Source organism: Scyliorhinus canicula, chromosome 16 (assembly GCF_902713615.1).
Source record: "Scyliorhinus canicula chromosome 16, sScyCan1.1, whole genome shotgun sequence".
NCBI lineage: Eukaryota > Metazoa > Chordata > Chondrichthyes > Carcharhiniformes > Scyliorhinidae > Scyliorhinus > Scyliorhinus canicula.
Genome location: NC_052161.1, coordinates 80,221,953 through 80,245,711, shown reverse-complemented (window position 1 = coordinate 80,245,711; position 23,759 = coordinate 80,221,953). Strand labels below are relative to the sequence as shown.

The 23,759-nt window shown below is 50.7% G+C and overlaps 1 protein-coding gene across 1 annotated transcript in view; it reads left to right on the top strand.

The window, feature by feature from the left end:
- The window catches only part of hk1 (hexokinase 1), a 143,306-nt gene that overhangs the window by 54,097 nt on the left and 65,450 nt on the right, over positions 1–23,759 (top strand). Inside the window, exons 6-9 of the mRNA XM_038821407.1 lie at positions 7,628–7,727; positions 10,842–11,025; positions 12,823–12,978; positions 18,464–18,697. Of these exons, the coding sequence (XP_038677335.1) occupies positions 7,628–7,727; positions 10,842–11,025; positions 12,823–12,978; positions 18,464–18,697 (674 nt within the window). The remainder of the gene's footprint in view (positions 1–7,627; positions 7,728–10,841; positions 11,026–12,822; positions 12,979–18,463; positions 18,698–23,759) is intronic.

The following is a 23,759-nucleotide window of genomic DNA, read 5'->3' as shown; positions in this document are numbered from 1 at the left end:
CTCTGAGAACAACCCCAGCTTCTCCACTAACTGAAGTCCTTCAACTCGGCAACAATTATAATATATCGCCTCTGCATTCTTTTTAAAACCTTGAATTATTTATTAAGTTGTGGTGGCCAGAATTGAATATGATACTAATCTGAGACTGAGCTAATGTTTTACAAAGATTTTGAGCCATCTCCTTGCATTTGTACGCCAATTCCCTTACTGATTCCTGGGATGGCAGGTTTGTCGGATGAGAAGAGATTGGGTCAGCTGGGCCTGTATTTAGAAGAATGAGAGGGGATCTAATTGAAACGTGTAACATCCTGACAGGACTAGCCAGACTGGATATGGGGATGTTGTTTCCTCTAGCTGGTGGAGTCTAGAACCATGGTGGATGGAGGCCTACCCACTATTAGACTCCACTATTAGCCATGCAAACCTCTCAATTGATTACATTTTCCTCACGAATGACCCAGTATAAATATTTATTTTGGTTCATTTAAACTCAGCAACGAATAAATCACCATTCTAAGAATCCCTATTAATCCCTGAATACCTAAATCGCACAAAGTTGGTTTGCAGATGCAGCAGATAATCAAGAAGGCAAATGGAATTTTGTTCTTCATTGCTAGAGGGATTGAGTTTAAAAACAGGGAGATTATGTTGCAGCTGTATAGGGTGCTGGTGAGGCCACACCTGGAATACTGTGCACAGTTTTGGTCTCCTGCTTTGAGAAATGAGGTACTGGCACAGGAGAGGGTGCAGAAGAGATTCACTAGGTTGATTCTGGAATTGAGGATTGGCTTATGAGGAGAGACTGAGTAGACTGAGACTATACTCATTAGAATTTGGAAGAATGAGGGGGGAATCTTAGAGAAACATAAAATAATGAAGTGTCATGAGAGAGTACCTTTAAGAAATGAGTGTTTATAAATGGGTGTGTATATAAATATCTGTAGTGAGAGTACCTTTAAGAAATGGGTGTTTGCAATTGCAGTGATGTCAGAGAGTGGGTGGAGCTGGGCTGTGTCTGCTTTTTACTTTCGTTTTAGGCTGTTTGCTGCAGGGTGTGTTTTTAGTTTTGTTTTCAGTGTTGGAGCTGAAGCCAGACCAAGCAGGTGTACTGCTGTGTTCTCTGCCGTAAAAAGACTATCTCTTGATCATTTGGTGAATTCAAAATTCAGAATGTTTTCGGTAGTGACTTTAACCTGTTGTGCTTCTGGTAAAAGGTGTTTTAAGTCGTATGGATGTTAAAAGGAAAGCTTAAAGGATTACTTAGTGTTGTAGTCTTTGGGGGTTGTATTTGAATTGATGGTTGCTAAGATGTTCACTGTATGTTTTAAAAAGGTTAACTTGAGTTCATAGAATAAACATTGTTTTGCTTTAAAAAATACTTGTCGATTTCTGCTGTACCACACCTGTAGAGTGGGCTGTGTGCTCCCCATACCACAATGTAGTAAAGGTTGGGGGTCAGGTGAACTCCATGATACACTTTGGGGTTCTCTAAACCCTGGCCCATAACAAATGGGTATAAATAAGATTGAAGCAGGGGACTTCAGGTGACGGCTATGAAGGAGAAAGTCACACATTTGGTGGCTCCCGCGTCGGACTTTTGAACCTTTTTACCCGATCTTTTAACGGACCTGACTTGTAGAACGGATGTCAGTGGCAATTCCCGACTGAATTCCCACTTCGGTTCACGGAAAAAAAGGACTGGAAGCGTTCGTAAGGGCAGAAATAAGACAGAAGACTTGGGCTATAGTTGCAACAGGGGACAGCATGGTGGAGGGGCGAACCTCTGGCTTGTCGACCCAGCAGTCTATGGAGCAGCTGGTGAAAGTCATCCAGGAGGGCTTTGTTACGCAGAAACGGGACTGCTTGGACCCGATAAAAGCATCGGTTGAGTGGCTGGAGCTCAGGTTGGACGCCCAGGATCGGGTGATCCAGAAAGTGGAGAAGGCGCTGGCTGAGCAGTAGGAGCATCAGACCGTGGTGGAGCTGGAGGTGGGGATGCTGAGGGACCAGCAAAAGAAGCGTCTGGAGAAGGTGGAGGACCTAGAGAATCGGTCCTGCTGGCAGAACCTCAGAACTGTCGGGCTCCCGGAGGGGTCTGAAGGAACGGACGCTGGGGCATATGTCGCAGGCATGTTTGAGAAGCTGCTGGGTGATGGGGCATTCTCCTGGCCCTTGGAGGTGGATCGGGCTCACAGAGCACCTGCGAAGAAGCTGCGAATGGGAGATCCCCCGAGGGCTATGTTGGTGAGATTCCACAGGTTCTCGGATAAGGAGCGTATTCTGCAGTGGGCCAAGCAGACACGGAGCTGTAAGTGGGACAATAGCATCCTGCGGGTTCACCAAGACCTGAGTGTAGAGGTGGCCAGGACGAGAGCAGGCTTCAACTAGATCAGGTCGATCCTTTTTAAGAAAAAGGTGAAGTTTGGACTGTTATACCCAGCCCGTCTCTGGGTCACGCATGAGGATCAGCACTTTTATTTTGAGTCACCTGAGGATGCGTTGGACTTTGCAGGAAAGAAAGGGCTGACGAAGGTCTGAGAACGCTTGAACTTGGCTGCAACATTCGTATTTCTGTTTTCTTTTTGTTTCTCGTTTTGCTTGGAACCAGCAGTACAGCTGGGTGAATTTAGGTTTTCATTTGCACTGGCTGGGGGATGGTGGTGTGCTAGTTTGGTCTTGGTGTTTTTCTATTGGGCAATTGTGTGGGGATTGTTTGATGTTGGAGCTTGTTTGCATGAGTGGGGTGGAGGGTGGGGAGGGAACAATAGGTGGGAGATTTGTTTGTGGGAGAGCACTTTGGAGATAGTGACCACAATTCGGTGTCTTTCACTAATGCAATGGAGAGGGATAGGGCCATACGGCAGGGCAAGGTTTAGAATTGGGGGAGGGATAATTATGATGCGATTAGGCAAGAATTAGGGAGCATAAGATGGGAACAGAAACTGTCAGGGAAAGGCACAACTGAAAAGTGGAGCTTGTTCAAGGAACAAATACTGCGTGTCTTTGATAGTATGTCCCTGTCAAGCAGGGAGTAAATTGCCGTGTGAGGGAACCATGGTTCACAAAAGAGGTTGAATGTCTTGTCAAGAGGAAAAAGGAAGCGTATGTAAGGATGAGAAAACAAGGTTCAGTTGGGTCGTTTGAGGGTTACAAGGTAGCAAGAAATGAGCTAAAAATTAGCAATTTTGAAAAAGCTGAGGGTCGACAAGTCCACTGGGCCAGAAGGGATATATCCTAGGATGCTTTGGGAGGCAAGGGATGAGATTGCAGAGCCTTTGGCTTTGATCTTTGGGTCCTCATTGTCCATGGGGATAGTGCCACAGGACTGGGGAGTGGCGAATGTTGTTCCTATGTTCAAGAAAGGGAATAGGAATGACACTAGTAATTACAGGCCGGTTAGTCTTAGTTCGGTGGTCGGTAAGTTAATGGAAAGGGTCATGAGGGATTGGACTAATGACCATTTGGAAAGATGCAGCTTAATCCGGGATAGTCAACACGGATTTGTGAAGGGTAGGTCTTGCCTCACAAATTTGATTGAATTCTTTGAGGAGGTAACTAAGTGTGTAGGTGAAGGTAGAGCAGTTGATGTCGTATACATGGATTTCAGTAAGGCGTTTGATAAGGTTGGCTCATGAAGAAAGTAAGGAGGTGTGGGATAGAGGGAAATTTGGCCAATTGGATAAGTAACTGGCTATCACATAGAAGGTGATGGTGGATGGAAAATTTTCAGACTGGAGACCAGTTACCAGTGGTGTACCACAGGGATCAGTGTTGGGTCCTCTGCTATTTGTGATTTTTATCAATGACTTTGAGGAGGGGGGTGAAGGGTGGGTCAGTAAATTTGCTGATGACACCAAGATTGGTGGAGTAGTGGATGAGATGAAGGGCTGTTGTAGGCTGCAAAGAGACATTGATAGGATGCAGAGCTGGGCCGAAAAATGGCAGATGGTGTTTAACCCTGATAAGTGAAAGGTGATTTATTTTGGTAGGACAAATTTGAATGTGGATTACAGGGTCAACGGCAGGGTTCTGAGGAATGTGGAGGAACAGAGAGATCTTGGGGTCCATGTCCACAGATCTCTGAAGGTTCCCACTCAAGTGGATTGAGCCGTGAATAAGGCCTATAGTTTGTTAGCGTTTATTAACAGGGACTTGAGTTTAAGAGCCGTGCGGATATGCTGCAACTGTGCAGGACCCTGGTGAGACCACATTTGGAGTATTGTGTGCAGTTCTGGTCACCTCACTATGGGAAGGATGTGGAAGCATTGGAAAGTGTGCAAAGGAGATTTACCAGGAAGCTGCCTGGTTTGCAGGATAGGTCTTATGAGGAAAGGTTGAGGGAGCGGGCGCTTTTCTCATTGGAGCGAAGGAGGATGAGAGGTGACTTAATAGAGGTTTATAAGATGAAAGATGATGAGGGGGATAGATAGAGTGGACGTTCAGAGACTATTTCCTCAAGTGGATGTAGCTTTTACAAGGGGGCATAACTATAAGGTTCAGGGTGGGAGATATAGGAGGGATGTCCGAGGTAGGTTCTTTACTCAGAGAGTGGTTAGAGTGTGAAATGGACTGCCTGCTGTGATAGTGGAGCCGGACACTTTAGGAACTTTCAAGCGGTTATTGGATAGGCACATGGAGCACACCAGAATGACAGGGAGTGGGATAGCTTGATCTTGGTTTCGGACAATGCTCGGCACAACATTGAGGGCCGAAGGGCCAGTTCTTTGCTGTACCGTTCTGTGTTCTATCAGACGACGAGGATGGGGGGCCACCAAGCTAGCTGGGTGAGCTAGCTCTCGGAAGCCCAGTGGGGGGGTGAATGTTCTGCTGGCGGGGGAGGGACTCAGGCTGATGGACAGAGAGGAGGTCGGGGATGGACCGGTGGAGGAGCGGACCACGGGCTGGTGGCGGGCCTAAAAAAGGTGATGACTGATCGGTGGAGGGCAGGGGGGCAATGAGCCCCAAAACTGGGCTGATCACCTGGAATGTTCAAGGGTTAAATGGGCCAGTCAAAAGGGCACGTGTTCGCGCATCTTAGGGGATTGAAGGCGGATTTAGTGATGTTGCAGGAGACGCACTTTAAGGTAGCGGACCAGGTTAGACTGAGGAAAGGCTGGGTCAGCCAGATGTTTCACTCGGGTCTAGATTCAAAGACTAGAGGGGTCGCGATCCTGATCAATAAGCAGGTGGTGTTTGAGGTAGGTAGAACAGTCTCGGACGTGGGAGGTCGGTATGTTGTGATCAGTGGAAAACTGGAAGGGGTGCAGGTGGTGTTAGTAAATGTATATGCTCTAAATTGGGATGATGTGGGGTTTATAAAGAGGATGCTGGGGAAGATACCGGACCTGGACTTGCACAGGTTGTTCGTGGGAGGGGACTTCAATACAATTATGGACCAGGGCTGAGACCAGTCAAGGTGGGGGGGGGGGGGGGGGGGGGGGGGGGGGTGGGAGGGGGGGAGTGGATCCATGGAGATTTGGGCAGCCGAGGGCGAAGGAGTTCCCCTTCTACTCATACGTGCATAAAGTGTACTCCCGGATTGATTTCTTTATTTTGAGCAGGGTCTTTCTGGCTGGGGTAGTGGACACGGGGCGCGGAATTCTCCGCTCCTCACGCCGGGTGGGAGAATCGCTGGAGGTCCGCTCTCGCACCTCCCGCAATTCTCCCCCCCCCCCCCCCCCCCCAAACTGGCGTGTCGCGTTTGACCCGGATGGGCCAAGCGGCCTGCCGTTCGCGACTGTTTCACGACGGTGGCAACCACACCTGGTCGCTGCCGTCGAGAACACAGCGTAAGATGCCCGTTTGGGGCCTGTGGGGGGCCTAGAGGGGACTGAGCACCACGACTGTGCTCGGGAGGGGACAGGCCCGCGATCGGTGCCCACCGATCGTCGGGCCGGCGTCTCAATGGGACGCTCTCTTTCCCCTCCGCCGCACTGCAAGATCAAGCTGCCACGTCTTGCGGGGCGGCGGAGGGGAAGACGGCAACTGCGCATGCGCGGGTTGGCGACGGCCAACCTGCGCATGCACGGCTGACGTCATTAGGTGCGTCGGCCGCGTCATTCTCGGCGCGCGGGCCTTGACGCCAGCGACAAGGCCCGGTGGCCGAGTCTCCCGGCACGGCCCTCCTAGCCCCCCGGTGGGGGGAGAATAGGGGGCCAGGAGAGGCCTCCGACGCCGTCGTGAACCTCTCCGGGTTTCACGACGGCGTCGGGGCTTTGGGAGAATTCCGCCCGGGGTACTCGGCGATCACAGTCTCAGACCATGCACCACACTGGGTTGACTTGCACGTTAGTAAAGACAGTAATCAGCGCCCGCACTGGAGGTTGGATGTTGGACTTTTGGCAGATGAAGGGATGTGCGAGGGCTGGGGAAATGCATTCAGAACTACCTGCAGGTCAGTGACACGGGGGAAACTTCGACAGCGGTGGTTTTGGAAGCACTGAAGGCAGTGGTCAGAGGAGAGCTGATCTCGATCCGGGCTCATAGGGAGAAGGTTGACAGGGCAGAGACGGACAGACTGGTAAAAGAGATATTACCGATCGATAGGAGGTATGCGGAGACCCCAGAGGCAAGGGTCCTGAGGGAACGGCGAAGGCTGCAGGCGGAGTTTAGCTTGCTGACCACAGGGAGGGCGGTGGAGCAGCTGAGAAAGGCGAGGGAGCGATTTATGAACATGGGGAGAAGGCCAGCAGAATACTTGCATAGCAGCTTAGGAAGAGGGAGGCAACTAGGGAGTTAGGGAAAGTAAAGGACGGTGAGGGGAACCTGGTTGGTGATTCGGTCGGGGTGAATAAGGTGTTTAGAGATTTTTACAGCAGGCTGTAAAAATGCCTAGGTACCGGAGCGGATGAGGCGCTTGGAGGGGCTGAACTTCCCAATGGTAGAAGGGCTGGGGGTCCCAATTGGGCTTTAAGAGATAGTGGAGGGCTTGAAGGTCATGCAGACGGGTGGAGCAGAGTTCACAAAAAGATCAGCCATGATCTTATTGAACGATGGAGCAGGCTCGAGGGGCCAAATGGCCTACTCCTGCTCTTTAGTTCTTAAAATGTGCTGGGAATATGCAGAGGGTGAGGTGAGATTTCATACAGATAGGAAGATCCATTGGGAGGGGGAGATGAAGGCGACTGATTGAGGGGAGGATTCCTCAGTTGAAGAGTAGAAAGGCTGGGTGACCTCCTGTGAAAAGCTGCAGACAGTTTTATTTATTCATTAATGGGATGTGAAACAGGATGTGGGCATCACTGGCGAGGCCAGCATTTATTGCCCATCTCTAATTGCCCTTGAACTGAATGACTTGTTAGGCTGTTTCAGGGCACAGAGAGGAAACATCTTTTAATTCACTGGGTCCCTTCATTATAAATAGGCATAGCGTGACCACTGCCCAAAGCTCATTTAGATACAATTTGGCCCTTGAGCCATGTGCTCGATGTTTGTGCAGGCTCGGAAAGTTGCAGCCTAGGGGTCCCACAGACCATCCGGTTAGCGTCATTCCCACTAATGAAGGGCAGGCAACTGATGTGCTTCAGCTGACTCAATATCAATCTCTGTGTGTTCAAATTAATCTGTAAATTTGTTCTTTTCATGAACTGGTTTGCTGGCTGAGAGTTGTTTATTTGTTCATCCCAAGGACTATGATGTAGATATCATGGCTGTGGTGAACGACACTGTTGGTACCATGATGACCTGTGGATTTGATGACCGGCGCTGTGAAGTTGGCCTTATTATAGGTAAAGACATTAAATAGCTTTTGGTGTAACAATGAATATCACACCGAAAGATCCCAGGTTCAATTCCAGGATGGACTTCAACTGGGAAGTTGGCAAGGATTAGAATAAAAAAGGTCATGACCTGATCTCATAGCCCATGGTGTAACATTAACGGAAAGGCTATGGGAGACCTGAGCTCCCTGTTGCTGAGGGTGACTGCCAAGAAATGGTCACGGTGACAAACAACATTTAACTTTTTGTCCGCCTTATGAGATAGTTGGTGCAGAAATCTTCGGACCTCCTCAGCCATGGCCACCCCTGATTGCAAGGGGAGTGCTGGCTTTGGTTGCATTGGAATTAACCATCCAAATCCCTGACAATTCACCGTTAATCCCTGGAATATTCACAAACTGCGAGGTACAAAGAAACGCCACAGCCCGAGGACGAGGAAAACCCACCCCACCCAATCCTGATCCCGAGTGCGAGTAAACCCTGCATGCCTCTTTGCGAGGAAACCATTTCCCCCGCCCGCCCATCCCTGAGTGTGCGGAAACCCTCCCATTCCTGAGTGTGAGGAATTCCCCCATCACTGAGTGTGAGGACACCCCCATCACTGAGTCTGAGGAAACCTCCCCAACACTGAATGTGAGGAAACCCCCCCAACACTGAGTGTGAGGAAACCCCCCCAACACTGAGTGTGAGGAAACCCCCCCAACACTGAGTGTGAGGAAACCTCCCCATCACTGAGTGTGAGGACACCCCCATCACTGAGTCTGAGGAAACCTCCCCAACACTGAATGTGAGGAAACCCCCCCAACACTGAGTGTGAGGAAACCCCCCCAACACTGAGTGTGAGGAAACCCCCCCAACACTGAGTGTGAGGAAACCTCCCCATCACTGAGTGTTAGGAAACCTCCCCATGACTGAGTGTGAGGAAACCCCCCCAACACTGAGTGTGAAGACACCTCCCCCCCCCCCCCCCATCCCTGACTGTGAGAAAACCGCCCCATGACTGAGTGTGAGGAAACCCCCGCATCACTGAGTGTGAGGACACCCCCCCCCCCCCCCCCCCCCCCCCCCCCCCCCATCACTGAGTGGGAGGAAACGCCCCCAACACTGAGTGTGAGGAAACCCCCCCATCACTGAGTGTGCGGAAACCCTCCCATCCCTGAGTGTGAGGAATCCCCCATCACTGAGTGTGAGGACACCCCCCCCCCCCAACAGTGAGTGTGAGGAAACCTCCCCATGACTGAGCGTGAAGAAACCCCCCCCATCACTGAGTGTTAGGAAACCTCCCCAACACTGAGTGCGAGGAATCCCCCGTCACTGTGTGAGGAATCCCCCATCACTGAGTGTGAGGAATCCCCCGTCACTGTGTGAGGAATCCCCCATCACTGAGTGTGAGGACACCCTCCCATCACTGAGTGTGAGGAATCCCCCATCACTGAGTGTGAGGACACCCTCCCATCACTGAGTGTGAGGAACCCTCCCCAACACTGAGTGTGAGGAAACCTCCCCATCACTGAGTGTGAGGAAACCTCCCCATCACTGAGTGTGAGGAATCCCCATCACTGTGTGAGGAATCCCCCATCACTGAGTGTGAGGACACCCTCCCATCACTGCGTGTGAGGAACCCTCCCCATCACTGAGTGTGAGGAATCCACCGTCACTGTGTGAGGAATCCACCGTCACTGTGTGAGGAATCCCCCATCACTGAGTGTGAGGAATCCCCCGTCACTGTGTGAGGAATCCCCCATCACTGAGTGTGAGGACACCCTCCCATCACTGAGTGTGAGGAACCCTCCCATCACTGAGTGTGAGGAACCCTCCCATCACTGAGTGTGAGGACACCCTCCCATCACTGAGTGTGAGGAACCCTCCCATCACTGAGTGTGAGGACACCCTCCCATCACTGCGTGTGAGGAACCCTCCCCATCACTGAGTGTGAGGAATCCACCGTCACTGTGTGAGGAATCCACCGTCACTGTGTGAGGAATCCCCCATCACTGAGTGTGAGGAATCCCCCGTCACTGTGTGAGGAATCCCCCATCACTGAGTGTGAGGACACCTCCCCATCACTGAGTGTGAGGAATCCCCCATCACTGATTGCGGGAAACTCTTTCTCTCACCGCCCCCCCCCCTTCCAATCCCCGAGTGCGAGGAACTAACCCTCCCTAAGTGCAAAGGGAAAACTGCCCCCCCCCCAACCTGAGCCAGAGGAAATCCCTAAGAGTGAGGAAGACACTCATTATCCCTGGGCACAAGGAATATCCCCCCTGAGTGTTAGGGGCAGCACGGTAGCATTGTGGATAGCACAATCGCTTCACAGCTCCAGGGTCCCAGGTTCGATTCCGACTTGGGTCACTGTCTGTGCGGAGTCTGCACATCCTCCCCGTGTGTGCGTGGGTTTCCTCCGGGTGCTCCGGTTTCCTCCCACAATCCAAAGCTCTGCAGGTTAGGATGGATTGGCCATGCTAAATTGCCCTTAGTGTCCAAAATTGCCCTTAGTGTTGGGTGTGGTTACTGGGTTATGGGGATAGGGTGGAGTTGTTGACCTTGGGTAGGGTGCTCTTTCCAAGAGCCGGTGCAGACTCGATGGGCTGAATGGCCTCCTTCTGCACTGTAAATTCTATGATCTATGATATCCAATGGCAAGGGAATTCCCCAACTCCGGTGAGGGAATCCCTCCCATTTTCGAGGGTGAGGGAACCCCCCCATCCCCGAGGGTGAGGGAACCCCCCCATCCCCGAGGGTGAGGGAATTTCCCCCCCCATCCCCAAAGATGAGGGAATCCCCCCCATCCCCAAAAATGAGGGAATGCCTTCCAACCCTGAGGGATTCCCTCCCATCCCCGAGGGCAAGGGTATCCCGTCCTATCCCCGAGGGCGAGGGAATACCGTCCTATGCCCGAGAGGGAGGAAACCTCTCCACTGTTTGGAATGGTGCGAGTGGCCAGAGTATACACAGAGTATACACAGAAAGAATAAACTTATGAGTTAGTTACCAAAGGTCAGCTGCTGTATGTGATTTTTACCCCATTTATGATCTGCACTGCTGGACCACTGCAACTTCGAATTTGATTTTAAAAGTAGTTGTTTCTGTGCTGATAGCTGTTCTGTTTCGATTGATACACAGGCACAGGCACGAATGCTTGTTACATGGAGGAGCTAAGACATATAGACCTGGTGGAAGGCGATGAAGGACGGATGTGCATCAACTTAGAATGGGGTGGTTTTGGAGATGATGGTTCACTGGAATCTATCAGGACCGAATTTGATCGGGAAATCGATCGTGGTTCTCTGAATCCAGGAAAGCAGCTGTAAGTTCTCACTTTTCCATTTATTTATTAACTGAAAAGCTGCTTCCTCAGGTTGGAATTTCCCTGAACTCCAATTTACAGGATGTCTCCGTGCAACTGCCATTTTTCCATTGGAGAACAAATGGGCGATGATGAGTTAATGTTAATGAGAGAAACTTAGCTCCACATCTGATTTTGCCTCTTCCAAGACGGTGTCCAAAGATGTGCAGGTTAGGTGGACTGTCCAGGAGTGTGTAGGTTAGGTAATGGGGCGTGCTTGGGTGGGGTGCTCTTCAGAGGGTCAGTGCAGATTCAATGGACCAAATCTGGCCCGACACAATAGGGATTCAATGATTTTAGAAATTTCCTTCCTTCCCGTCTTCCCAAGGCTGTGAAGGTGTTTTAGAAATTGTCAGCCTTTCCTTTCTTACCAGCAAGTTTCCCAGATTAAATTATGTCTTAGTGTGCAGCAAGGTGGCACAGTGGTTAGCACTGCTGACTCACCAAGGTCCCCAGTCCAATTTCGGCCTCGGGTGTCTGTCTGTTGAGTTTGCACTTTCTCCCCATGTCTGCGTGGGTTTCAAAGAATAAATAACCATACAGCACAGGAACAGGCCATTCGGCCCTTCAAGCCTATACCTGTAATGATACCAACCTTGGGCAAAACCCTCAGCACTTCCTTGTACGTGTCCCGCTATACCCTTTCACGGTAACTTCATAAGCCTACTTGTGACAATAAAGATTGATATTATTACCCATCCTATCCAGGGGTAATCCGTGTATTTGCCAAGATGCCTTTTGAATGCTGTTTATATATCTGCTTCCACAACCTCCCCAGGCAACGCGTTCCAGGCACTCACCACTCTGTGTAAAAAACCTTCCTGGAACATCTCTTCTAAACTTTGCCCCTCGGACCTTAAACCCATGCCCCATGATGACTGACCCCTCCAACCTGGGAAAGAGTGCCTGCCCATCCACTCTATCCATGCCTTTAATATCTTGTAGTCTTCAATCAAGTCACCCCTCAACCTCAGTTGTTCTAATGAAAACAGTCCAAATATATTCAGCCTCTCCGCATAGCTAACACCCTCCAGACCAGGCAACATCCTGGTAAACCTCCTCTGCACGCTCTCCAAAGCCTCCACATCCTTCATGTAGTGTGGCAACCAGAATTATGCGCAATATTCCAAATGCGGCCTTACCAAGGTGCAGCATGACTTGCCAGTTTTTATCCTCAATGCCCTGTCCAATGAAGGCAAGCATTCCATATGGTTTCTTGACTATCTTGTACACTTGGCTTGCAATTTTCAAAGATCTGTGGACCTGCACGCCCAGATCTCTCTGACTTTCTATATTCCTAAGAGTTTTGCCTCCGGGTACTCCAGTTTCCTCCCACAGTCCAAAGATGTGCAGGTTAGGTGGATTGGCCATGTTAAATTGTCCCTTATTGTCGAAACGGTTAGATGAGGTTACGGGGATAGGGAGGAGGTGTGGTCCTAAGTATTCTTTCAAAAGGTCGGTGTAGACTTGATGGGCCAAATGGCCTCCTTCAGCATTGTAGCGATTCTAAAAAGTGCAGGACTGTGGCCATGCGATTATTGGGACAGAAAAGGTGATCATTACTTCTTTAGTCACCATTTTGGTTTGCAATTTGAATTATAACAATATTGAATAACACTAGCACAAAGTTAAATCATTTGTCATTTGGCTGTTCCTAAGCCAAAGAATTTAAGCATTTTGTAAGTGTCTAACAATCTGATGTTGAATTATCAGGCAGTGAGACAAATGAACTCATAGCCGTGTAACTTAATGGTACAGGTTTGAGAAAATGATCAGCGGAATGTACATGGGAGAACTCGTGAGGCTGATTCTCGTAAAGATGGCCAAAGAAGGGCTCCTTTTTGAAGGGAACATCACACCAGAACTTCTTACCAAAGGCAAATTGGAAACGAAGGATGTATCTGCTATTGAGAAGTAAGTAACATTTGGTTCAATATTAATTATTTACCAGGGCGCTTTCCGAGCACAATCTTAGTCTCAGGCTCAAACAAGTATGGATAATATATCACTTTTATCCCTTTCTACTTCCTCCTTAGTCCTGTTTAACGACAGTTCCACTGGGAATTTTCCTGAATAAGGTAAGGCAGAATATGTGGACATGCTAATAGGCTTGGACAGTAAGGTCTCAGGCCATCTCATCCCAATGTTTGGAGGGCGGTTTCCTTCAGCATAAGGCTGTTAGGTTTGCTGTTTGGGTAATATTTTGAAAGCTGGCAGCCAGTGTGAGTTGCTGACTGTCTTTGCAGGTTAGCGATCACAGGCAGAGTGATGTGTGCGCAAAATGTTGCCAGACCTGCTGAATGTTTCCAGCAGTTTTTCTTCAGCTACTTCACCTACCTTTAGACATCCATAGACTGAGTTGAATGTGGCTCTTCATCAGACTGACGGAGGGTAGAAATGTGATGGGTTTTATGCTGTTGAAAGAGAAGAGAGGGAGGAAAAACACAAAGTCTGGAATAGGGTAGAGAGTGTGAGAACTTAAGGCTGAGATTCTCTCGCCAGGGGATAATCGCTCCTGGTCTCGGCTGGTGCTAGTAGTGGGGCCCAGTATGCGAGTCTCTCCCCTTCACCATGCTAATTTATGCATGGTGGAGAGCTCACCGGAATCCGTCAGAATCCCAGTATCAGGCCGCCATTATGATCGAACGACCGATAGCGAGATCCTGTGGCAGGACCCCCACAACACAAATCCTTACTCCCACCCTCCTGCTGACATAGTAGGGGCATCCTTTCCCCAACCACGAGAATAATTGGTCACTTCCCCCCACAGCATGTACGCTGTCAGGATGGTGACCCAACCATCACCCCCCCTACCCCCATATCAGAGACCCCCATCAGTCAACCCTACCTTAAAGCTGAGGAGCAGTCCAGGCAGCAGAGTGAAGAATTACTGCATTTTCACTTACCCTTCCACAACATCTGCTGCCTCAGCCAAGTGTTTGAAGCAGCAGCTGCTAAAATGTGTCAGAGGCTCCCTCGAAAGCCAAGTACATTTAAAAGGGCATAAGATCCTGGACAACCTTTGAAATGCAAATAGAACATACAGTGCAGAAGGAGGCCATTCGGCCCATCGAGTCTGCACCGACCCACTTAAGCCCACACTTCCACCCTATCCCCGTAACCCAATAACCCCACCTAACCTCTTTGGACACTAAGGGCAATTTAGCATTGGCAATCCACCTAACCTGCACATCTTTGGACCGTGGGAGGAAATCGGAGCATCCGGAGGGAACCCACACTGACATGGGGAGAATATGCAAACTCCACGCAGACAGTGACCCAGCTGGGAATCGAACCTGGGACCCTGGCGCTGTGAAGCCACTTGTCCTACCATGCTGCCCTAAGATATAACCAAATTAGAAACAGCTTTTTATTTTTCCCCCTTAACTAACACAACACTCCCCAACTTCACCCCCGCCAACAAGGCCAGAATTTAACCCAGGTCCCTGGTGCTCTGAGGCAGCTGTGTTAACCACTGTGCCAAAATGCTGCCCTTGATAGTTCAAGGCAGCTAAGTGGTTTCTGCTGTGAAGACGAGGAAAGGATAAGTGAGACTGCAGTGATTTTTCACTCTACTGCTTGGACCGTTCTTCAGCTTTCAGGCAGGGGCCTCTGATGGGGGGTCGGGCTGCTCTCATGTATGCATGCTGTGTGGGGGATGACCCGTTATTCCCATGGTGGGGGGGGGGGGGGGTGGATGCCCCTACTTTCAATGAGGATAGGGGGCAGGATTGGAGTTGTGGGGCTGGAGGGGATCTTCCGATAAACTTTGGGGGGCACCCATCTCGGAATCCACCGTGTCAGGGCCACTCTTGCAACAAAGTCCATCTGACTGATGGATTTCCCTTTGTGGGGTTCGGCGTATAATGGGAGGGACGGGGTGGCTGGAGATTTAGGCTACCAGCCTGTTAATGAAATTGAAATGGATGCAAATTGGTGATTTGCATCCTCCCGCTGGTGCAAGGCGGATAGTACGTTGAGGCTACTGGACTGAGTTCGGAACATCGCAACAGGCGCCAAACCCGTTTTTCGGGGGATGCTACATCTTCCACCCAATCACAGCGGCGGGGAATGGAGAATTCCGGCCTCAATACCAAAGTTGTTATGGACCAAAGCAAAGGGAGTCATACTGATTATAGTAAAGAGAAAGCATTGGTTCCAGATTAATGTAAATGCCAAAATAATCCAGATCTGTCTGAAGTCACAACATGAAAACAAGATTCAAACCGGTTCATGGCAGACAAACAAATCTAATGTGGGACAGAGTTCATGGTCTGAAATTAATGGCAGACTTCTCCACGCCCGCGGCAGGTCGGAGAATCGGCAGAGCAGGCCGCGGGAAACCCACCACACCGCTCCGACGCCGGGCCGCAGATTCTCCAGCAACCGGAGAATCGGCGGCAAATGCGCCCGTCGCGGCGCCGATAGGGTCCGCTGAAATAGGCCCCCGCGGCGATTCTCCGCTCGCGACGGGCCAAACCTCCGCCGAGTCCAGCCGGCGTGGTTCAGACCTGGTACCACCCGGCGGGAGCCCAACCCCTTGGAGGTCTTCCAATCGGCGGGCAGGCGCGATGTGGAGGGGGCCTACCTCCTGCTGCGCAGGCCCACTGTTCGGTCGCCAACATGTTGCACCGCGCCGGTGTGGAGATGGCAACCACACGCATGCGCCTGCGCAGTGACGGCCGTGGCGCACTTGCGCCCGGCCGTGTAGGGCCGGCTTTCAGCGCCGGAACAGTCTACAGCACTCCGGGGCCATTCTAGCCCCCGAAGAGGAGGAGAATTACTGGGCCTGGATGCCTGTTGACGCCGGCATCGTTCAAGCCAGTTTTGATGCCAGCGCTAACACTTGGCCGCAGTATTGGTGAATCCTGGCCAATGACTTCAGTGTTGATTCCAGAAGGCTATAAAGTGCCTAGTAGAAAGATCTGGGGCTGGATTCTCCACACTCCGACACCGGAATTGAGGCTGCACCGGAGCGGAGAATTCAGTTTGACCCGGATTCTCTGGGCACCGAAATGCCATTGCCAGAGGCCCACTCCGACATCTAACCTGGTCCAGCTGGTCGGGATAGTCGCGTGGCGGCTGCGGATTCAGTCCACAGCCGTCCTGGTCGGGGGCTTGCGGATCAGAGGCTGGGTGGGGGCCTTAAAGGTGGCCAGGGAATGATTGTGTGGGGTTTGAGGGTTGGGCTCGCAGCCAATGAAAAATGAAAATCGCTTATTGTCACGAGTAGGCTTCAATGAAGTTACTGTGAAAAGGCCCTAGTCGCCACATTCCGGCGCCTGTCCGGGGAGGCTGGTACGGGAATCGAACCGTGCTGCTGCCCTGCTTGGTCTGCTTTATAAGCCAGCGATTTAGCCTTGTGAGCTAAACCAGCCCCTGGGGGGGGGGTGTCTCCTTTGTGGGTCTATCTCCGCGGTCCGAGTCCGCCATGGAGCATGACGCGGCCTCTGGAGGCCGCCGCCGTGCGCATGAGCGGCCTCTGACCCAGAAGTGCGGGGGCCCGTATCTACAGCAAAAGCTGCAAGTTTTACTCCTGGTTCCTGCCAGCCCCCTGCAGGGCTGGGAACTCGTGTCCCTTTAATCCAGGATTTTCAGGAGTAAAACTCCACCATTTTGACGCTGGCGTGGGAACATAGTCCCAAAAACCGGAGAATCCAACCCGAGGTGTTGTTCCTCGTTTGTGTTGAGCTTCACTGGAACGGTGTAGCAGACCAAGGACAGAGATGTGAACATTTGAGCAGTGTGGTGAATTAAAATGGCAAGCAACCAGAACTCATGCTTGCAAACTGAGCAGAGGTGTTCTGCAAGTCAGTCACCCAGAGTGCATTTGGTCTCCCCATTATAAGTCGGGGTGGATAGGCATGGCTTCTTCCCCGCTGTTACCAGACTCCTAAATGACCCTCTTATGGACTGACCTCATTAACACTACACCCTGTATGCTTCATCCGATGTCGATGCTTACGTAGTTACATTGTATACCTGGTGTCGCCCTATCATGTATTTTCTTTTATTCCCTTTTCTTCCCATGTACTTAATGATCTGTTGAGCTGCTCGCAGAATAATACTTTTCACTGTACCTTGGTACACGTGACAAGAAACAAATCCAATCCAATTCCACAGACTTGAGGGCGGGATTCTCAGTTTCTGAGACTAAGTGTTGACATTGACGCAGAATTGTGGGTCTATCTCCGCGGTCCTAGTCCGCCATGGAGCATGGCGTGGGCTTTAACAACAGCAAAACTGGTGCCGAACCTGGATTGGTTCAGCAACTGTGGAGGGGCTAGCACTGGTGCCACACGGGAGACAATTGATTCCGATAAAAATCCGTGCAGGATTTTCCAGGTGTGTGATTGACATCGGGAAGCTGAAAAGCTGCAGCCACATTTACACATTACAATCATCCACACTCATCCCAGCCAACAAGGTAGCACTGGTTGTGCTCGAGCGCACCCACATAGTTGATGGCTCGGCTGAGGCCAGAAGTGGCCTGGGCGGACACCTATACAGCCCATGGCTCTCAGTGGGCTGTTAGCAGTGCGTGCAGCTGCAGCAATGGTGTTCTATGCCCATCCACCCCGACCCAACAACCCACCTCCTGGCCACCCCACGCTACTCCCCCCGACCATGGCAGAAGCCCCCGAGCCAGCGACGCCGCTGTTAGCAAACTATGGCAATACTTTCCGGACCCCCTCTCTTTCCCTCGGCAACCACAAAGCTTGATTCACGGTTATTAAAAGCACAAGTGAACTGTGCAGTCGGGAACTTGGCCCATCAGAGGTGGAACACCGTGGAGACCCGGGAGAATACCGGGTCGTGCCTGCTAATGACATACAAAGGGTGTTTACTGTGTGTGTGTTCCGCACTGCATTGATGCTGCTGTTGAGGTGATGGAGAATTGCGATTTGCCGTCAAATGCCCCCCCCCCTCCCACACTGCAATTTTAGCTTCGGAACCTATTCTGCGCCCTTGCAGCATCAGCCAATGGTGAATCCCACCCGAGTTCTTTAAAGAAATTTGGAGGATTGCTTACCCAAAAAGCTAATGGAAAGATCCCCATATAATTTGTACCTCGAGGAAAAGCTGGATACCAGGGAGAACTAAACTGAATTCTGGAGGACGTTTTGCGTTCATCACAGAAAAATTAATGAATCTTCAAGATATTTTTAGATGAGGAAACTCTTCAGGGGGGAAACGTAAAAAGTCAGACTGAGTTTATAGCACAACACTTTATAGACTATAATGTTAAGTAATAGTGCCTGCTTCGTTTAATTATTTTATATGATAAAAAAAACTTTGTTTAAAAATGTGTCGTTAATTGCTGGATGTTCAGAATTCTTCTTTAAATGTTAATAAACCCAAACAGGATTAGTAAAGTTTTATGACCTCTGCCTTACAGAAGTAAAGGTGGTTTGGTAAAAGCCAAGGACATTCTGACACGCCTGAGTCTGGAGCCGTCAGAGGAGGATTGCATTGCTGTACAACATGTTTGTACAATTGTTTCTTTTCGCTCGGCCAATCTGTGTGCTGCTGCCCTTGGAGCCATCCTGACACGACTTAGAGATAATAAAGGAGTGCCACGGCTCCGGACCACAGTGGGAATGGATGGATCACTCTACAAGATGCATCCACAGTAAGTTATTGCCATCGCACGCTTCCCAAAATTGAAAAATAGAACATAGAATAGTACAGCACAGAACATGCCCTTCGCCCCTCGATGTTGTGTCGAGCATTGGCCGAAACCAAGTTCAAGCTATCCCACTCCCTGTCATTCTGGTGCACTCCATGTGCCTATCCAATAACCGCTTGAAAGTTCCTAAAGTGTCCGACTCCACTATGACAGCAGGCAGTCCATTCCACACCCTAACCACTCCCTAAGTAAAGAACCTACCTCGATAACCCTCCTATATCTCCCACCTTGAATCTTACAGTTATGCCCCCTTGTAACAGCTACGTCCACCCGAGGAATTGTCTCTGAACGTCCACTCTATCTATCCCCCTCATCACCTTATAAACCTCTATTCAGTCGCCTCTCATCCTCCTCCGCTCCAAAGAGAAAAGCCCTAGCTCCCTCAACCTTTCCATATAAGACCTATCCTGCAAACCAGGCAGCATCCTGGTAAATCTCCTTTGCACCCTTTCCAATGCTTCCACATCCTTCCAATAATGAGGTGACCAGAACTGCACATAATACTCCAAATGTGGTCTCACCAGGGTCATATATAGTTGCAGCATAACCCCACGGCTCTTAAGCTCAAGCCCCCTGTTAATAAATGCTAACACACTATAAGCCTTCTTCACGACTCTATCCACTTGAGTGGCAATCTTCAGAGATCTGTGGACATGAACCCCAAGATCTCTCTGTTCCTCCACATTCCTCAGAACCCTGCCGTTGACCCTGTAATCCGCATTCAAATTTTTTCTACCAAAATGAATCACCTCTCACTTATCAGGGTTAAACTACATCTGCCATTTTTCGGCCCAGCTCTGCATCTTATCAGTGTCTCTTTGCAGCCTACAACAGCCCTCCACCTCATCCACTACTCCACCAATCTTGGTGCCATCAGCAAATTTACTGACCCACCCTTCAGCCCTTTCCTCCAAGTCATTGATATAAATCACAAATAGCAGAGGACCCAGCACTGATCCCTGTGGTACACCGCTGGTAACAGGTCTCTAGTCTGAAAATTTTCCATCCACCACCATCTGTCTTCTATGTGATAGCCAGTTACTTATCCAATTGACCAACTTTCCTTCTATCCCACACCTCCTTACTTTCTTCATGAGCCAACCATGGGGAACCTTATCAAACGCCTTACTAAAATCCATGTATACGACATCAACTGCTCTACCTTCATCTACACACTTTAATACCTCCTCAAAAAATTCAATCAAATTTGTGAGGCAAGACTTCACGAATCCATGGATTAAGCTGCATCTTTCCAAATGGTCATAAATCCTATTCTTCAGGACCTTTTCCATTAACTTACCGACCACCGAAGTAAGACTAACTAGCCTATAATTACCAGGGTCATTCCTATTCCCTTTTTTGAACAGGGGAACAACATTCGCCACTCTCCAGTCCTCTGGCACTATCCCCGTGGACAGTGAGGACCCAAAGATCAAAGCCAAAGGCTCTGCAATCTCATCCCTTGCCTCCCAAAGAATCCTAGGATATATCCCATCTGGCCCAGGGGACTTGTTGACCCTCAGGTTTTTCAAAATTGCGAATACATTCTTCCTCAGAACATTTACCTCCTCCAGCCTATCCGCCGGTATCACACTCTCATCCTCAAAAGCATGGCCCCTCTCCTTGGTGAACACTGAAGAAAAGTATTCATTCAATGCCTCTCCTATTTCTTCTGACTCCATGCACAAGTTCCCACAACTGTCCTTGACCGGCCCTACCCTCACCCTGGTCATTCTTTTATTTCTCACAGAAGAGTAAAAAGCCTTCGGGTTTTCCTTGATCCGACCCGCCAAGGACTTCTCATGCCCCCTCCTCGCACTCCTAAACCCTTTTTTTAGCTCATACCTTGCTACCTTGTAACCCTCAAGAGACCCAACTGAACCTTGTTTTCTCATCCTTACATACGCTTCCTTTTTCTTCTTGACAAGACATTCAACCTCTTTTGTGAACAATGGTTCCCTCATACGGCCATTTCCTCCCTGCGTGACAGGGACATATCTATCAAGGACACACAGTATTTGTTCCTTGAACAAGCCCCACTTTTCATTTGTGCCTTTCCCTGACAGTTTCTGTTCCCATTTTATGCTCCCTAATTCTTGCCTAATCGCATCATAATTCCCCCAATTATAAACCTTGCCCTGCCGTATGGCCCTATCCCTCTCCATTGCAATAGTGAAAGACAGCGAATTGTGGTCACTATCTCCAAAGTTCTCTCCCACAAACAAATCTAACACGGTTCATTACCCAGTACCAATTCCAATGTGACCCCCCCCTCTTGTCGGCCTATCCACACATTGGGCGAGATTCTCCGCAAATGCGGAGAGTCGTAAAGGCTGCCATGAAACTGGCCGTGTTTCACGGCAGCCTTCAAGCCCGTTCCCGGGACCCGATTCTCCCCCCCCCCCCCCCATCGGGGCTAGGAGCGGGACCCCTGGAATCACGGCGTCGCGGCATCAACGACCGTCGTTAAGGCCGCGCGCCAAGATGACGCACGGCTGGCGTCTGTATGACGTCAGCCGCGCATGCGCAGGTGGGAGCCGGTTCCAAACCGCGCATGCGCGGGTGACGTCATCACGCCATTGACGGAACCTGCGCATGCGCGGTTCCGCATTTCTCCACCGCCGCCCGACAAGATGTGGCGGCTTGATCTTGTCGGGCGGCGGATGGGAAATAGTGCGTCCCTTATGGACGTAAGCCCGACGATCGGTGGGCACCGATCGCAGGCCTGTCCCCACCTGAGCACAACGGTGGTGCTCCCGCCCCCAAACTGGCCTCTGGATGCCCCAAACGGGCATCCAGCACCCGTTTTTACGACGGCAGAAAGCAGGTGTGTTTGCTGCCGTGAAAAAACGGGCGTAAAGGCCCGGCCCATCGGCCGCGGCGAATCGCCGCTCGTTGTAAAAAACGGCGAGCGGCGATTCGTGACGTGGGTCGGGCTTGGGGGGGGGGGGGGGGGGGAATAGCGGGAGGGCGCAAAAAATGTCGGGAGGCCCTCAAGCTATTCTCCCAACTGGCGTGGGCAGCGGAGAATCACGCCCATTGTGTCAGGAAACCCTCCTGCACACACTGTACAAAAACTGCCCCATCCGAACTGTTCGACCTATAGAGGTTCCAATCAATATTTGGAAAGTTAAAATCTGATTTGAATTATCCAGTCTGTTTTCAGGAGTATCCAACTGAGAACATCAAGGAATGAAATACCAGTCTGTCTTCCAGGTGCTCTATTTAAAACCATGGGCACGATTCTACCATTACCCAGTGACGATCTGGGCACACCGAGTGAATTGTGGGATAGGCCTGCTGAGCGTGAAATCTCATGCGAATCACTTGAATCGCGGCGCCTGGCACGATCTGGATCATGTCCTTGCTGAGCATGATCCAGATAATCATTTATAAATGAACCATTAGGCTCATTTGAATATGTATGGCCTATGTGAGGCTGAATTCTCCTGACGCCCGGGAGTCACCGGCAAGGCCTCACCCGGGCGCCGATTAGCACTGGTCCCCACAAGCAGACAGCAGGCATGATGGCTGCTCTGGGGTCTCAGAGGCCATTATAGCTCCACAGATTGGCAGGGAGAGTGCAGGGCATTACCCTGGCACCTTGGCAATGTCAATCTGGCACTTCCAGGGTGCTGGTGGCACTTGCCGAGTGCCAGGCTGACAGTGCCTGGGTGCCAGGTTGGCATTGCTAAAGGTCGGGCCCTAAGGGAAGCCATGCCTATGAAAAGGGAGTATGAAGGGGCCTCAAAGATTTGGGATCCGAAAGAGGGGGCTGGGGGCCTCAGCGACCCCATAAGCGGATGTCCTCACTTGGAGAAGGGGCTGTAATGCTTCTGTCTGTGGCGGTGGAATGTCTGGGGGTTAGGAAACCTCAAGGTCACGTGCAGATTTCAAGATTTCCGATGAGCAGGTCTCGCTGACGAGTTTAGCTCCCCACTGCTGAAAAAATTTCGAAGTGTGGGCTAGACCAGAGAGGAACTCCTCAAGGCCCAAAGGAAATGACGAAGGGCGCGACTTAATGGAAGTGAAACAGAATCCCAGTGCTTGCAGCGCCGAGAATGACCCTGCTATTAAATGGGACTCTGCTTCATTACTGAGCCTTGGCCAGGAATGGCCCACTGAGGCTGCACTTAGTCCCATTTCTTGCACTTAAATGCTGGCCCGATCTCTGAACACCCCCCTACGGTCTCCGGATCTCCCAAAGCCACAACTTACCAATAAGGGGATCCTCAAAGTCACAGATATTAAAAAGTCTGCCTTAATACTGAGTTTATGCTTCTCAAAAGTGTAGGGATACAAAACATAATGGGGGCAATTCTCCAATATGGAGCCCAAGTGTTCGCGCTGTCGTGAACACCGTCGCGTTTCACGACGGCGCGAACCAGACCCGGGTACGATCAATACAGGGGGCCAGCACGGCGCTGGAACGGTTCATACTGCACCAGCCTCCTTTCCCGGCGCCAAACGGGCGCCGCGCCAACCCGCAGCCATGCCAGAAAGTAGGCCTGAGGGGGGGAGAGGCCGGCCCACCGATCGGTGGACCCCGATCGCGGGCCAGACCGTTCACGCAGAGTTCCCACCGGCAACGACCAGGGGTGAATGGTGCCGGCAGGACTTGCTCACACCATCCGAGCCGGAGAATCGGCGGCCCTGCCAATTCCAGCAGGCCCCGGCCAGCGCCGCGCCAAACGCACCGGCGCAAATTGCGCCAATTCTCCGCACCTTGGAGAATTGCGTGCTGGCGTCGGGGTGTCGTGGCGCGGTTGCGCCGATTCTCCAGCCCGGCTTTATAGAAGGAGAAAACAAATTTGGGCACTACCTGAAGAAATGTGATTGACTGATTCATCCACCTATACTGAAAATCAATAACAACATTCTTCAGTAAGAAGTTTTACAACACCAGGTTAAAGTCCAACATGTTTGTTTCAAACACTAGCTTTCGGAGCACTGCTCCTTCCTCAGGTGAATCTTCCCCATTCAAACATGTTGGACTTTAACCTGG